Source organism: Phaenicophaeus curvirostris, chromosome 8, assembly GCF_032191515.1.
Source record: "Phaenicophaeus curvirostris isolate KB17595 chromosome 8, BPBGC_Pcur_1.0, whole genome shotgun sequence".
NCBI classification, from domain to species: Eukaryota; Metazoa; Chordata; class Aves; order Cuculiformes; family Cuculidae; genus Phaenicophaeus; species Phaenicophaeus curvirostris.
Window position 1 is genome coordinate 21,557,133 of NC_091399.1, and position 15,985 is coordinate 21,573,117.

The 15,985-nt window shown below is 40.8% G+C and overlaps 1 protein-coding gene across 1 annotated transcript in view; it reads right to left on the reverse strand.

Annotated features, from left to right (window-relative positions):
• Window positions 1-275: 275 nt before the first annotated feature.
• RPAP2 (RNA polymerase II associated protein 2) overlaps window positions 276-15,985 on the reverse strand; it is a 31,212-nt gene continuing 15,502 nt past the window's right edge. Inside the window, exons 12-13 of the mRNA XM_069862766.1 lie at window positions 2,951-3,100; window positions 276-2,370 (exon numbers count right to left, since the gene is read on the reverse strand). Coding sequence (XP_069718867.1) covers window position 2,370; window positions 2,951-3,100 — 151 coding nt within the window. The 3' untranslated portion in view covers window positions 276-2,369. The remainder of the gene's footprint in view (window positions 2,371-2,950; window positions 3,101-15,985) is intronic.

Consider the following 15,985-nt stretch of genomic DNA (forward strand, 5'->3'; position numbering starts at 1 on the left):
TAACATGAAGATTCACAGGACCATCACCTTCCCCCCTCAAATCACAACAGATGCCACACTTTTAAACTACGCACTGAAACTGAAGATTGACAATGCAGGCAAATCCTCTCTGTGTGGTGCGGACAGACCCTCGACACCTCAAACATCTCTTATGGATTTACCTTGCTCTTTGTTGCTCCCTGCCTCACTCTGAAGACAGGGCAGAGGTACCTTTCCAGTCCTGGGTTTAGACAGCAGCACAGCCAGCTCAGTTACGCTGGTCGGATTCACTAAGAGTTTTCATAGCCTTTGATGAAATAAATCAAGCTCTCCTGCTACAGTGGGTATATGCATACTTTCTGCATTTGCTTACATGTGTTTTACTCAGGTCTAAGGGAGATGAAATAATTACAGTGAAGTCAAGAATATCCCTTCAGGGCATTTCCAGCACATTACAGAAGTCTTTCTCCTGGGCTGGTGAAGAAGGTCATGAAGAGAATGGTTACTCTGTTCTCTTAAGGCAAGGAAGGAACGAGCGAGCTTACTATAGAGCACCAAGGAAGAGATGCAAAAATCCTGGGAGCTTACTTTTTTGAGCTGCTAAGGCAGACAGTAAAAGCAGCTGCAGTGAACCCTGCTAGGGAGGTCTTTGGGCCTGTGACCTATTCACTCTTACTGCAAGATCATATGTTTCCCACACAGTATGTGACAAACACTAAGCCTAAAAATAACTAACAAAAAAATCACATCACTAAACTCACAGGAAGTGTAAAACCTTTCAAATGAGAGCCACTGAACCTGAAATGCAGTAACATTCCTGCTATGATGTACGACGTACATTTGTGATGCCTTCAGGTGTACTCGGTATAGCAGCATTGTCACAGGGTAGTTGCACCAAGGTAAACACACCTGAAATGCTGGCTTGCTCAGAATCCACAGGGAAGTACCAGCTAAAAATAGAAATATACTCAACTTCCAAAATCTGAAGCAGGCAGATACAAATTCAAGGTTTAAGTTTTGCACAGAGTATCATACTTACTACTGAGGGTTGTCTAAGCTTCTCTTTTGGTGAGGTCTTGTGCCTTCTTTGTGTGTGTATCAAGTAAAAAGTGTTCCACTATGCATTCTTATGAATCTGACATCAGACATGCTCTGATCATGATGGGTACTTTTTTCCTACTGCATACTTAGAAAAGCAAACAGCTCTAACTCTGCATGAAAGGTTTTCCTCATTTTAAATTGCTGCTTTTGCAAGTTGTACTGAACTTAACTTCACATTACAAGGTCAGTTAGGAAAAGTCAAGCATCACCTAAATAAAATCCACTGCCAACAAAACTTCCAGGGAAAAGCTGTATGCACAGACTTCTGTGTGCCCGAGGAAATCAACGTATTTATCCTGATTATCATGAAGGAACTCCAGAACAAAAAACTCAGTAAGTGCGGAACTCCCTTTTGGTGCCCAAGTACAGAAATAAACCAAGGGAATACATACTGGTTTTAAATGGCATTTACCAGCCCTGCTAAATCAGGCTTCAGCCTTAGCTCATGCTGGGGTTTGTGGCAGAGCAAGCGCTGTCCGTTACTGCGTCTTTCTCCAGTCTCCTCAAGGCTAGTGTCCTATGCACAGAACTACACAAGGGACCGTGTTGTGGAATCATTAAGGATTACAAGTGGAATAGTTTTAAATTGCATTTTATAACCGGTCAGTGACAGAAGCAAGTCAAAACACACCCAGCCTAAATAACACAATTATCTTAAACAAAATGGCTACTGAAAGCCAAAAATTAAGCTTTTAGTTATTCATATTTTAAAGTCCAAATCAGTAACAATTAGAGGCTGTTTAAAAAGAACTTTTGCACAAGTTCAGGAACCATCCCTTTTCTTAGAAGCAGCAAGAAAAACAGGCTTTGGATCAGACCTCCATGTGCACTGTCACCACCATTCATACAGGGTACTGCTCTGTGCATTGGCTCAGCTGGAACAATGTCAGCAGCTCCCTTCTCAACAATCCTGGCTAATATGTCTTTTTTCCCCCCTCCTGTTCTTCCCCCAACTCCTGCAGACAAATTTTGGCTGAAAATTTCCAAAACAAGAAAAAACCCTAACCAATTGAAATTCCTTTCTATTGCTTTGACATAGCCAGTTTTCAGAGGACCCACGTTTTAAACAGTCTTCACGCAAACCTTGAACGACTGTTGTTATAATTAGCTTCTCCAAAAGATTGCAAAATCCTTATTCATAGGAAGCAAATGAAAAAGCAAGTGCAAGAAGTACAACTGATACTAAATTTCACTTTTCATTTAAAGAACACTTCGAACAATTGGAGGTGACGTTCTGTTCTCGGTGACACTATTGCAGATAGCAGGAGATGTTAGGATGATCACCTGAATCTGTGGGGAACAAAGGAGTAAGATCAGTAATGTTAATACACTGTTCACTTAATTAAGTACTGTAATTCTATATTCTTCCAAACAGTTGAATATGAACAGCATAAGTAAGGTATTTGCTCTTAAATTCTTCAGCCTACGCAGAATGCAAAATGCAATCTCAGCATTATACAAAAAATGCATGGCTTTCAGCTCAATTTTATATCACAAGGACTGAACATAACCATTTCAGTGTTATAATACAAAAACCCATTGAGACTCAGCCACTGTAGCCACACCAAATTTTTGGTTTTATAAATTGTAGTAGAACTTGAGTAAAAATTCCTCACGAATTGCAGTAAACCAACAGTATTCTCAAAAGATTAAAGTGATAAGTAAGCAGTTGGCACTTACTGTAAGTGACAAAATGATTATACTCATTTCCATACCGTATCTATTCTTTTACTTTAAAATGTGCTTTACACATTTCTGCTCTGGCTGATACAATCTATAGTTGCTGCGTGGACTTACAGAATGTTGAAAATTCAAACTGTTGTTAACTGACTTAGTTCCTGACAAGCAAAATCACTTAAAATTGACTAACCAGTCAAGCAGGCTGTCCTTCCCAAAGACGTTTCTTAAACTTTCCAAATCTTCATTTTTGAGGTGCAGTTCTTCCAACAATGTAGTCAGGAACTGGGTGTATGTTGGGCTGGCCTGAGTAGTCTTGAAAACTGGAGTACGTTGTGACAGTCTGTCAAAAAAAAAACCCAAACCAACATATTTGATACAGAAAAGCTACTTTTCAGCATCAGATGTAAAAAAAAGCAAAGTTCATTAGCCACCTGTACCGAAGAAAGGCAGTTTATAAGGTAACACTTGGCTCCTTACAGTACATAAGATTGCATACATTACATACAATATAACCTATAACAATACAACAGGCCACACTAAGAACAAAAAAACTGTTGCTATTGTCAGAGAAGCTGCCAGGCATTACGTAGTGAGAAACTAAGTTAAAAGTAAGGAAAAGTTGTTACAGCTGTGGATCAGTTTTTTTTCCTTACCTGCACTTTGTTTAAAAACTACTTAAGCTAATAATTAGCTGTTAAGCAGGAGACTAAATCAAAAAGTAATTTCAGAGAGGCATGGCTAAGTTTCTAGCCGTAAGTGAAAAATTGTGTCTAGATGGGACAACTTGTTAAGCGTTTATGAATATATGTACAAACGCTTTGATCTTGGAAAACTGTATTCCTTTGGCATTTACATAATGCTTGAACTTGCCACTTGAAAAGCAGTTATTGTCAAGTACTTTTCCCAGCTGCTGGAACAGAAGCAGAAACTTTGGTCTACGAGAGGAGCCAGCACAAGCTGCTGGTTTGCGCCGTGGGGTGAGTTCCATCCTCCAAGCAACGCTGCTCCAATGTATATTATTCGAGGCACTGCACAACAGAGCATTAAGGGCTCTGTGCTCATCCTTGCATGAAATGCTAACTGACTTAAACCATGAATGCATGCAGATAAGCCAGAACAGGATCTAGAATCCATATCTTCAAGTCAATGCAAGCTGTGATGATCCTATCTCTGAAGAAACTATCACAACTAATTCAATTATTGATACACAGGATTTCAGGATCATGGAATTGCCTTGAAACTGCCGCATCTTCAAAAGACATAGAATATCAACAGGAAACAGGATGCTCGTGACCACAATAACAACAACTGGCTACTGTGACAATGAAGAGAAAAATATAAATTCTATTTTTCTGTTACCTCTTTCACATATTGCAACATTCATGTGGAAGACATTTCTGTGAATAAAGTCAGATAAAAATAAGAAAAGCTAAAGGATTTAGTGATTTTGAACCACTCATCCACAGAAGCACACAAACATAAGGGTTATTGTCCAAAGTTACACACCCCTGCTCCCAAGGCTGGCCTCCAGCACTCCCGTTCAAAGGAAATGTTTGTGCTCAGTGCACGGAAAAGCAGCCAGGTACGTACCAGACTTCATGGAACAGCGTCAGTCCCTGCACACCCACCTATACCATATGGGAACCAGGTCTTTGTAAAGTTTAAAAAACGTTAAAAATGTTAAACTGTATCTGATTGATAAAATTCCTTCTTGCTGGCTATTCCACATATGTTACATGTTCAAGAAAAAAAATAAGATAAATTCACGCGAAGCCCAAGCTATTGTTGTGGAGCTATTAAACAACACCTGGCTACCGTAAAGTGTTTACATTTTGAGTTTCAGTGCTTCGACTCAAGACCCAAACTTTCTACGAATTAGTCGCCTTACAAAAACATTTAGGAGGTCAACCTACATGAAAATGTTCTCAGCAGTCAATCACACTGTATGTGTTTAACAGAAAGTGCTTACAAGCCTGTAGCATCAGTTCAGGTGATGAAACACAGCTATTAAAAGTTCTGAGAGATTGCCTAAGCCACCCCGGCAGAGTGCCCTCGGCACGGTGCTAAGCACGCTTGCTCTGCGGCTGTGCCAGGTCACAGTGTTAACAGGGACTGATTTACGAGAAACAATGCTAAAAACCACGAGGAAACATCACCGTGCAGGAGGCTGTGTAGAGCCACTACCTGTTCACTGCTACAATAAAGCATTCACCTGAACACTATCTGAACAGAAGAGGCCTTTACACTGAAAGTCGTCTTGCCAATATTCAGATAGAAGGGAAAAATATTTTAACAGAATCCCTGCATCGACCTGCATTGCTGGGATCCAGCAAGGACTGGTCAGTGACCCAGTGCTCTTTTGTGTGTGAGCAAACGGCTCTGAAAGCAGAATAGCTCACTGAAGTCTAAATTGTTAACTCAAAAGCAGGGAACAGCACTATTGCGTGGATCACAGACAAGGAACATTAATCATCAAGTCTGTCAAATTTCCACTCAAAACTCAGGCTTGCAAAACAACTACAAGTCAATATCCGATTTGGAAAAACGAAGTAAAGAATGCATGACAGCCCATCCTTATGAATTATCAATGTGTATTTAGAAGAATTAAGTTTACAAAGCCATAAACTCACAAGTTTTCCAGCTTTCCTCTCCAAAAATTTATTTTATAACTATATGGGGCAGTATTACCTAAACACCAACTACTTTTGAGATTTACAGTGAGTATTAACCTACTCTTTTTCCCAGTTCTCTACCTACCACTTTGACCTGAATTATGGTGGAAATTACCTCCGATTGCTTCTACGAGGTATAAAGTATTGGAATGGGACTGCATGGATCAAGGGAAAGCACCTGCAGCAACACTGGCTGTCAAGTGGTAGGAGAGGGATTGTTTCCCAGACTCACCCTGTGGCAGACCGGTGAACAGGCGCTCCGCGGACCAGCCCAGATCAAGCCTTCGGCACTGGACAGGCAGACAGCCGAGCTGAGCACCTTGTGCCACTTCTTGTGCCAAAGATGGGCTACAGGACAGTGTTGAGGAGGATGCTTTTACTTAGACAGGAGCTCCTAAAGCTATTTCGGTAATGCAAAGTCCTTTAACGTCATCAACAGCCCCAGACTCCTCCAGCAGCTGTCTGCAGTGAATTTCCTACTCCTTGCATTGCAAGTAAACAACAAAACATAAAACCTCACCCCCCAGTTTGAAATAAACCTTTGAACAGATTTATAAAATATCAGTGTGATACCGCAGGTTATTCTCAGTAATAGTTCATCTCATTTACTGTTAGAAATCCTCCAGAAACACACAAAGCCACGTTAAATGAATGAATGGGGACAACCATGACATTATAATGTGTTATACTGCATTGATACACGAGCACTGGGGAGTTTGGAGTTTACGTTTTTTTTACTTAAATAAAAATACTTAAAAAATATTCACATTACTCTGGTGTTACAGACTGGATGGGCTTAACAATGCAATAAGAATATTATTAATCAGAAATGTAATTACTTTAATATAGCAGTGTTATGACAAGTGCTACAGATCAGCAATAAACCTCACTGAAATGGAGGTGCTCTGCAGCCCATAGACCATCTGCCTGTCCGTACAACTGGAGTGTCACCAAGGGATCAATCACTTGATAACAGCGCTTCAGTTGATGGGGTGGACAGAACCACACACCGCATTTATCCATTTCGTGAACGCCTACTGAGAGGTGCTCAGACATTTTGGCAGAGGAAGTCAAAGCACCACGGTAATTCTGAACGTTCTTCACGATACATTAACTGCTTGCTTAATTGGAGATGGAGTCCCTTACCTACCAGTACATCGCTGGATTCACTACACTTGCCTAGTGATGCAATCTTGTTAGTAAATTATCTTAAATCACAGCAGGGATTTCCCAGACCTTAATGCAAAATGAGCCCATCAGGCAAAAGTGAAGTACTGGCCAGAAAGCTGATCTGAAGCACAACACGAGTGCAGTTGCCATGTGAAGGTGCAACACCAGTGAGCTTAAAGCAATAACCACCTTTGGTATAATGAAGCGGTTACACAATCGCACTGTTCTAACAGACACCCAGAAATCATAAACCTCTACGGCTCAACTTATGTAATTTAGCTGTTACGCTTACAGTTTTGGTTAGAAAATCCAACTTGTTTCTTACAATTTTAGTCTGAGCATGATTTAAAAAGCTCAACATTTAAACAAAACCCTTAAAAGCAAGAGACTGTCTCTGGAGTGAATGTTTTCCATTAGAACCCATTAATATTTGACAGACAATCCTGAACTGGAAGCATCCAACTTACAAACAAGATGCAGAAGTATTTAAATATATCTCTTGAGTTCAGTCTAGAATTAAGAAATATATCTCTGGAATTAATTCAACAGTACTAGTATAGAAAAGAATGTAATTATGATCAGTGTCATTTGTAACTCTGAAACGAAAGGAACCTTGAATGTGTGGCCCTTTGTTAGCACATCCTATCGGTCCAAGAGGAAAGACCAGATTAAGAGGCAGTTTTCTTTAATCTCCTCAAATTTATTCCTATATTCTATGTTCTTAATGAGTGATAAACCACCCTAAAGCCTGCAGTGCTAAATGATAACAACTGACAGAAATAAACAGGCAGGTTTCTTACAGAGGGGAAAAAAAAAAAAAAGCTACTTCTGGGCTAGTTTTAAACATGGCCTGAAGATCCTACTCTCATCATAAAGAGAAGAATTTTGTAGCTGAAGTGCAACTTGTGTTTTATTTATGATTTAACTTCCTTTCATCCTCGTGTGCTGCCTTGCCCACAGAACCCAGGACAGCCACTCCAATCCTCTGGTGGCAACAGACACTAAATTATTCATAGTTCAAAATTTTTGTCTACTACATTTAAATCAATGCTACAAACACTGATTCAAAATCAATGACTGGAATTCCTACATAATCGAAGTACGTGTCAAAACCTAAGGTTCATTCAAAAGTTCACTTTGTTAATCGTTTCCACTACCTTCATTTTTTCTGATCATGAAAAATGTTCTCTTTGATGCACTTTTATGTTGATACTTAGATAAGACATACGTTTTCCTTCTTTTAAAGTTCACCTTCCACACACATTTCTCGAAGTAGGTGTCCAGATAGAACTTTGGTTCCCTTTCAACGGGGCTCAAATGTCACTTGACTGCCAGCAAAACAAATACCACATAGGCTTGTCAAAAAACGACTGGGACAATTATATGCAAAGCAGTTTCCAGACGTCTTTTAACAGTGAATTAGAAAAAACTCTCGGCAGGTGAGAAGCCTAAGGAAGCACCAAATCCAGCTCAATGACACCTACGGTTTCTTATTGAGAGCACTCTTCACACAAATTTTACCTGGATCAGAGAGTTGTTCCCCTTTCATATTAACAGATATGACTGCAGGAGGATTCTTTTAAAAACCCAGTGGATCTGGTGCCCAGCTCTGCGTCACCATGTTCCAGGTTATTACTACAACATTAGTTCACAGCCATGAAGCACCAGAACTCCTACAACACCGTGTGCTAGTTAAAGCACTTTCCTTCACAGAGGGATTTGTTCCACAAGGTTTCAGTTCAGCTGACTTATCTGTATAAAGCCAAGGCAACAAAAGTTCACAACACAAACCCCGAAGCAATCGCTACCAGCTGTTTTGCTCCAACAAATCTAAGTTTCTCAGGTACACGTCTCAAGGACAGGCCCTGTTTAAAGAGCTCCATTATCAGAGGTCCGTTTCCTGCTAGCCAGCTGACAGACCAAAGGTACTTCTCAGCCCTACCAAGCATTACTGTTTCTCCCTCTTTTTCGACTTATTCAAAATTTAAAGTTTAATAAATTTAAAACGCATTTTAAAATTGATCCTTTCATCCTTTTCAGACTCCTACTCCTAACTTTTTACGTTGTACAAAGTTCTCCCGTGCCACCTGTCACAGACTGGAATTCATGCCACTGAAGTCTCTGGGTTATTCACCTATGTGAAATTCAGCATGGGTATAAAAGGCTCTGTGAGGTTAAAAAATGTTAAAGTGTAAGTTTTTCAGAGCCTGAACCTTTTAAGCACTTTGCAAAATACACAGTGTTGTATAAATTACTGTGCACATACGTGGGGAAATTTAATATCTAAAAGATGCCTTTATGTAACAACTTGGTACATTTTATGAACTAAACAGTTTCCTATAAATCCATTTTTGCACTCACTGGACTTTTTTTTGCCACCACAGTACTGATAACCTGTTCCTATCAAGTCACTCTCCAAGTGATATGCAAAATTCAATAAAGATTAAATAAAACATACTGCCTTACAGTTAAAACAGCTCTAGTGCAGTGTGCTTAGGTAAATAGTTTGTCAATACTTGACTTTATAAAATGTACTCACCTGTGCCCAGTTACTGTGGAAACAATGACCATAAAACTGATTATAGTTCAGTTTCACAGCTTTTGAACACTGTAACTTGTTTATCTGCCTTTCAGTCCAATACACAGATCAAACACCTGGAACAATGCAGCTGAGTAAAGAGACGTGCCAGGAATAGACTTGCTTCCATTGGGTCCAAACTTTTTTTGTTCAAAGTTAAAACAGAAGGACCTCAGTATTTTTCTACTTGCCTTTCTCATATTTGAAAACAAATGCTACTGCAATTTTAGACCTCTTAAAATGAGATTCATAAAAATTCTCTCAAGTTAAGGATTCTCAGGAACCTTCTCCCAGACATGTCAGCTCTCTGTAGGGTAAAAAAAACCCCAAACTCTCCTGTTTCTGTTTAGTTGTTTTATTTCCAGATCTACCGCTGACTTGATGATCTCTAGCAGATCCCTTTTCCATTCTTAATCTTAATCTTAGCATCTCTGTAACAGAAGAACACTATTAACACTGATATGTGAAAGTACATGGACTTGAAACATGCACCTAAAAGAGCTGAACATGTGATGAGGTTTGAAACAATATGAAGAGCCATGTGAATCTCAACTATTCTTTATCCTTTCAAAGAACTGAACATCTAATCTTAGAAATGCTGAGTTTTATGACGAACAAGTTAGACTATTCAGTGTCTTCTTAAACTGTCCTGATGGACACAGAGAGATGGATGGAGTGGGAGGAGGAATCATAGAATGGTTTGGGTTGGAAGGGACTATGAAGGTCATCCAGTTCCACCCCCTGCCGTAAGCAGGGACAACTGCCACTGGATCAGGTTGCTCAGAGCCCCAGCCAACCTGGCCTTGAATGTTTCCAGGAATGGGGCAAGGAGGAGATTGAGCAAAACATGTATAGGTAGGGTATCTATGAAAATGAAATGAAATATGCTGCAATGCCAAGCCTCTAAACCATCAAGAGTCTGTACAGTTTCTGCACCAACACTGGTTTTGCACCTAGCGGTATGGAATCACACACACACACACACTGCAGTTTCTGGACTAAGCTCCCATGTGCTGGTCAGCTGTGATTGCTACCAGCCCGTTAAAGCAATGAGCCAAATCAAGACTGATTGTCATCTTAGGGTGAAATTTCCTGTAAGTCAAACCCCTGCCGATGTGTCACATCCCCATTTATACAGGCTGTTCTTTAGAAAGTTCAGTAAGATAAAGTTAAAACTCTGAAAATAAAAGATGCAAGTGTATGTCAGTCATGTTTTTCTTTTAACAGATGGGTAATGTTTCATAACAAAATAATGTTTGTGTTGAATGTATTAAGATTAATTATTAATAAGGAAGCAAGTGTATTTTCACAGGGCTACAGCTTCAGGATTCAGCTGCACAATTAACAGTTCAGTTTGCTCAGTGGATGAAGTTAAAATACATTTAGTTTAAAACTAAGTTGAGGGCAGCTGCTAACGGTGTGCATTACTTGCATCTTTCTTGCAGCATTAGCATTAGACATGACTTCCAATCAGCAAAGCTGTGTGCAGGAATTACAGAAGGAGGAAAATCATGGCATTACAAAAGAAATCTTCTGAATATATACCTTTTCAAGAAACATGAATTTAAAATAGTTTTCTCTCTAATAGGTCCAGGCAACTTTTCCATCTGCTTAATCAGCACATAGTTGTGGTGTAGAGTTCAACAGGACATGAACTCTGCTGACCGAGTCAGCTCCCCGAAGAGCCAACGGGACAGACCAGCCTTCTGAAACCGAGCAGGACTATCCTTCAGAGGGCTGCAACAAAAATACCTTTTTTACACACACAACAGGCAAAAATGAAGTGGCAGAGGAAAGTACTTTTCCTACTACCATATTCTTAATTCACAAGTGCCATTGGAATATGAAGTTGCCAAGGGTGACTGAAGGAGAAGCTCCACAATTACTTTCAACATAGAAGTATTTCTAGATTCTAACAAAAAGCTTAGTTGGAAGACCACTACTGTGAAGGACAATTTATAACCAGCGATGTGCTTTGCACACCAGCTCTGCAGTCGGGCATGACTTCAGCCTCAGTCCCTCCCAGCTGCTGGGAACATGCAGATTTCTATCTCTCAGAGGGGTTTTCCAAGCCGCTTCACAGAAAGCCATGCCCTGCTCTTCCTTTGCACAGGGCAGCAAGACTGGCAGGCACAGAGCAGACAGCTTCCTGAGACAGTCCCCTAACTTCATGCAGAAGAATTTCGGGAGACAGCGTGTACCGAGGCTGTGCTCCTGCTGATGGGGTCAAGGACCAGGACTGTAAAGGGGGACTAAACAACCCGTGCTCACCTCTGAAAGTTTGTGCTGGGCATACAGGAAAGTGACACGGTACATCTCAGTCCCCATTTGAAGGCTACCCATGAGAAATGCTAGAATGGAACAAAGCCTGCAGCCCCGTGTGCTGTGACAAAACTCACTGTGTTGCTTGCGTGAGGAGAAACAGCTTTGCAACTGCTGAGGCTTCTTCTGTTTTCTCCCTTATCAATGATGAAAATAGTTAATTAATGTTAAAGTTAGCACTGACTGATGTCCCAATTAACAGTAATGCAAATCCCACAAAACACTGTTCTGTTTCCCAAGGAACTCTGGGATATACTGGGAGGAAGTACAGTAACACTGATTGCCTCCACAACACGCCAAGTAAGCAGATTTGGGTTTGCTTAGAAAGTGCTGATATGTAAGAACCACTTAACAGAGAACACAACTCAGTTCACTCACCAAATGGCCACCTAAAATTATTAAGAGAGCAAAAGGGAAGAACAGACTTTTACTTTTTTTAACATGTTAAGACAAACTTGCCTTTTCCCAGTTTCAAACAATAACACAACTCTATGGGCAGAAACCAAGACTGGAGACAATACTATGACCACATTCAAACACTTCTACAAGAAGAAAGATTTTTTGGACCTGCAAACTCTGTTTCAAAATGAGAAATAATTATATTTCTAGTTTAACGATAAAAGACTTCCCAGCTGAAACCTGGAACCAGACTTCTGACTTCTATCATCAGACTTGCTAAATAAAAGATCATCCAGCTGACCCACATGTGGTTTCTGTAGGAACACAAATCGCTCAGCAGATCTGATTCACATCCAAGACACATTTGTGCATCAGATTTGCACCCTTCAAACATTCAGACGTTTTCAGACAAGAACACAGTAGCGATATTGCAAACATTGAATTCTTCTTAAAATGATTTAGAAATCTCAGTGTTGAGCCATAGATGTACTCCTGTGTGCAAAGGAGTAAAAACGTGTATTTGAGCCCAAGGCTCTCCAGTTGCTGAGCTGTTATCTCCAAGAGAGCAAACCTCTAGAGTACATCTCCACACGACACGTTTATCTAAAGTGGCTGCACACGTATAATGATGGCCTTTGTTTAGTGATCATGGCCATTTTGAGTTTGTTTAAATACTGCAGCCAAACGCTTATAAACGAATCCCAGAACATTTTGAAATGCTTCAAAGCTTTTAGCGGGGGAACCTCTTGCAAGGCTTTGTAGACAGAGCTGACCACAGTTCACTGGAACCAGCCAGCTTGGATAAGCAAGATGAAAGCAGACATTTCCTGAAAATACCTTGAAAGCTTTCCATTAGGCTGTGCCAGGGGTATACACTAAAACAGCAAGTGCCCACGCTTGTAGAGCAACCAACCTTCCCACTGCATTCTCCATTCTTCCTTGAACCACTATATTTGTGTCTATTCATCTGCTCCATTTGCTATCTTGCAAAGTTCTTTGGGGAGAAAAGATGCAGTTTTTCTACTCTAGCACCCAGTACATTATAAAGCAGCTATTACTTTAATAAAAATTCTGCTTACCATACTAAATATTGCATCAGGAAGAGACAGAAACCTGTCACTGCCAACATTATTATATGTGACAAATAAATAAGAAATTTCATATACAGATCATTTTAGAGAGCCACCCACTCCATGCCAGGCATAAATGCAACTATCGGAACACATCCGTCTGTCAAAGTGCGCCCTAGGAGGGTCGATACAGCATCGCTGGATGTGCTGGTCACAGACAGGAGTGCCTCAGGCGAGATTTTCAATAAAGGCTGAGACTGGCTGTTCGTACTTTGTACGATAATTTGATTGAATCAATCCAGCTGTTCACTAAGAACAGGAAATGCTCCAACATTCCATCCTTCAGGAAAGACAGGCACACTGTCTAGTTTCAGGCACTTTATTTCAGAGCAATTAATTAGAAGCGCAGGTTTCTTTAACAGTCGGTAAGACACAAGGGCACACAAGTAGTTCTAATAGCTTCTGGAGGACGAGCAGACTATGGAGGGAGCCTAGGTCTAATTTAAGCACCAGAACTAGGTTTTCTGACTATCCGACATACTGTATCCCATGAAGTGTTCATATACACACTCCAGTGAAGAGAGGATAGGATTATCAGAACATAATACAGAATATTAAGCAGTGATGACACCTGAATTTGATACAGCAGCAATGGTAACAGCCACTCTCCTGGTTGCACAGCACAAAAAGGGCTGGAGCACTCTGAGAGCGCACAGTGAGTCAGGCACATGGTTTAGTCCTCAGCACACACTCGCCAGACAGGAGGAGGAAGTGGTGACCCCAATATGGATGCACAAAACCCAGTGCAAGTGAAGTCCAACAGTTGCTACTTCAAACAATAGAATCCTGCCCCTTTCCAAACAAAACTTTGACAAAAACCACTTGAGGTCTTAAGTAGCTTCTCTTGAGGTACACACTGAAAGCCCATGCTCGCTCTGCCTTCTGTAGTCTCTGCTCTTACACCTCCTGCACCTCAGGGCACCTGTAACCTGGTCTTTCATCCTCCTGGAAAGAGGAAGGCATTACCATCCTCCAGGGTGTTGCTTATGCCCCTGCACTGTTTAGTGTTTGGATTAAAATGGCCACCCTGCGTCTGGGACCAGGTTAAGACCTGTGTATACGTGTTCTGAAAAGGTCCTCCTCTTCCAGAGACAGAAGCCAGTAAAGAGTCACTCTGACTCAGGCCCACACAGCTCTGTGACCTAAATGATGTTACATCTGCTGCAATGGGCATCATGTCTCTGCACAGCTAAGGGAAAGCTGCAGAAGACTTCACAGAGTGTAATTCCCTTTCTGAGCAACTTCAATAAGACACGACAGATTCCCTGGCAAACCACAGGAGGTGAGAAAGGGCCACAACCTGAGGACCTGCCTGCGAGGGGCTGCCCACCTCTGCAACAGCCTTTGCCTGCATGCTTCTGGCTTCCACTCAATATTTAAGTTCTATTAGAATTACCAAAGAATTAAATGCACTGCTTTAATCTTCCCAGAAATGGTGCAATGCTCATTATCTCCTCAGAGCAACCTTAACACCCATCCTACCCAACCTATATTCTTCCCCATCCCCTCCTAAGAGGGGGCTGGGAGAAGTTCTTCAAAAGCGGAAGATCATGAACTTGCGAGAACCTTAGAATAAGCTGAAGTCAACAGGAGTTTTATTCATGATTTCACTAGAATAATATCAGAAAGAAAATCTGCTCTGTTTTAGGATCAAATAGAATTCATTTGTTTAGGGGCGGACCCTTACAAAGCAAAAGTAAAAGAGATGTGGTTCTCTGCTCATCCCAATTGCTACCAAGCCTGCCTCTACTTGTATAACATTTTAAAGCAATCATAAAGCAGTCATTAGGTATGTAAACATTTAAACCTCACCATACGCTGAGAGCAGCAACATATTTTAACTTCCCACCAAGAGTCACCATTTCCTTAAATATACAGAAACTACTTGAAAAATTGATAAGATCTGTTTCACAAATTACCAATTCAACCATAAGAATATATAGTAAAAATGACAAAAGATTTGTTCTTATAGTTAATAAAAAATTCATGCCAAGGCATTCAAGTAAAGTTACTTTCTGTGTTCTGATTTAATGAATCATTTGAGCGGTATCTGGCTGGGTGACACAGATGCAAGGCTCGCTGAAGCCTACTCTAATGCCTGCCGGTACAGTCTTCCTTGGGACAGCAACACTGGCACAATGTGTCAGACTGCAGCAATATCAAGGAAAGGAAATGCAGAGCTGGGGCGCTACGAGGCTGGCCCACCACACTTCTTGACCTGGGAATGCCTGTAAGTACTTCTGTCCGACAGGCTCCAGTGACCCAGGAAGCCCAGAAGCAGCAGCAGCAGCGCAGTAATAAACGGTCTCTGGAATATGATTTTCGCAATCTCGTAATGTGCAAGACACAAAGATTGCTGGGTGGTTTAACCCGGCTGAAAGGCAGGGCCTGACACTGCGTGAAACCACTGGTGATTTCTTAAAAGGTGAACTCGTGTTAAATGTTTAATAGGAACTGGTGAGAGAACTGCCTGTTTTACACACTGCAACGTTTGTATCTTTAACTTCAGAAATGAATTTGGGAAATATGAATCAAGGAAGTTACTCGATGCATATGACTCGAGCTTTTACAGACAATGCCTCTGTGTAAGGTTCACTGAAAGACATTGTGATAAAATCAGAAAACCTATGGAGAGAATGTAACTCTATAGCAAGTAGAACACTGGCAAGGAGGACTGCAGGCACAGTAGTACCAAGATCTTAAGCAACAGAGCTAATCCTCACATAAAATAAAATATTGGGTCCCAGAATTCCTTTCAGAAACTCGGGACTTGCTAAAAAATCTTTACCCTCTCACAGAGGTTTGGCAGAATATCCAAACAAACATACTTAGAAGCACACCATACCTTTATGGAAATCATTTGACTTTTACTGTGAAAGTGAAATTTCTTAAGAAATTAGAAGTAAAATAAGAAATCAGAAGTTATGCCAAATCCAAATAATACAACATGCACA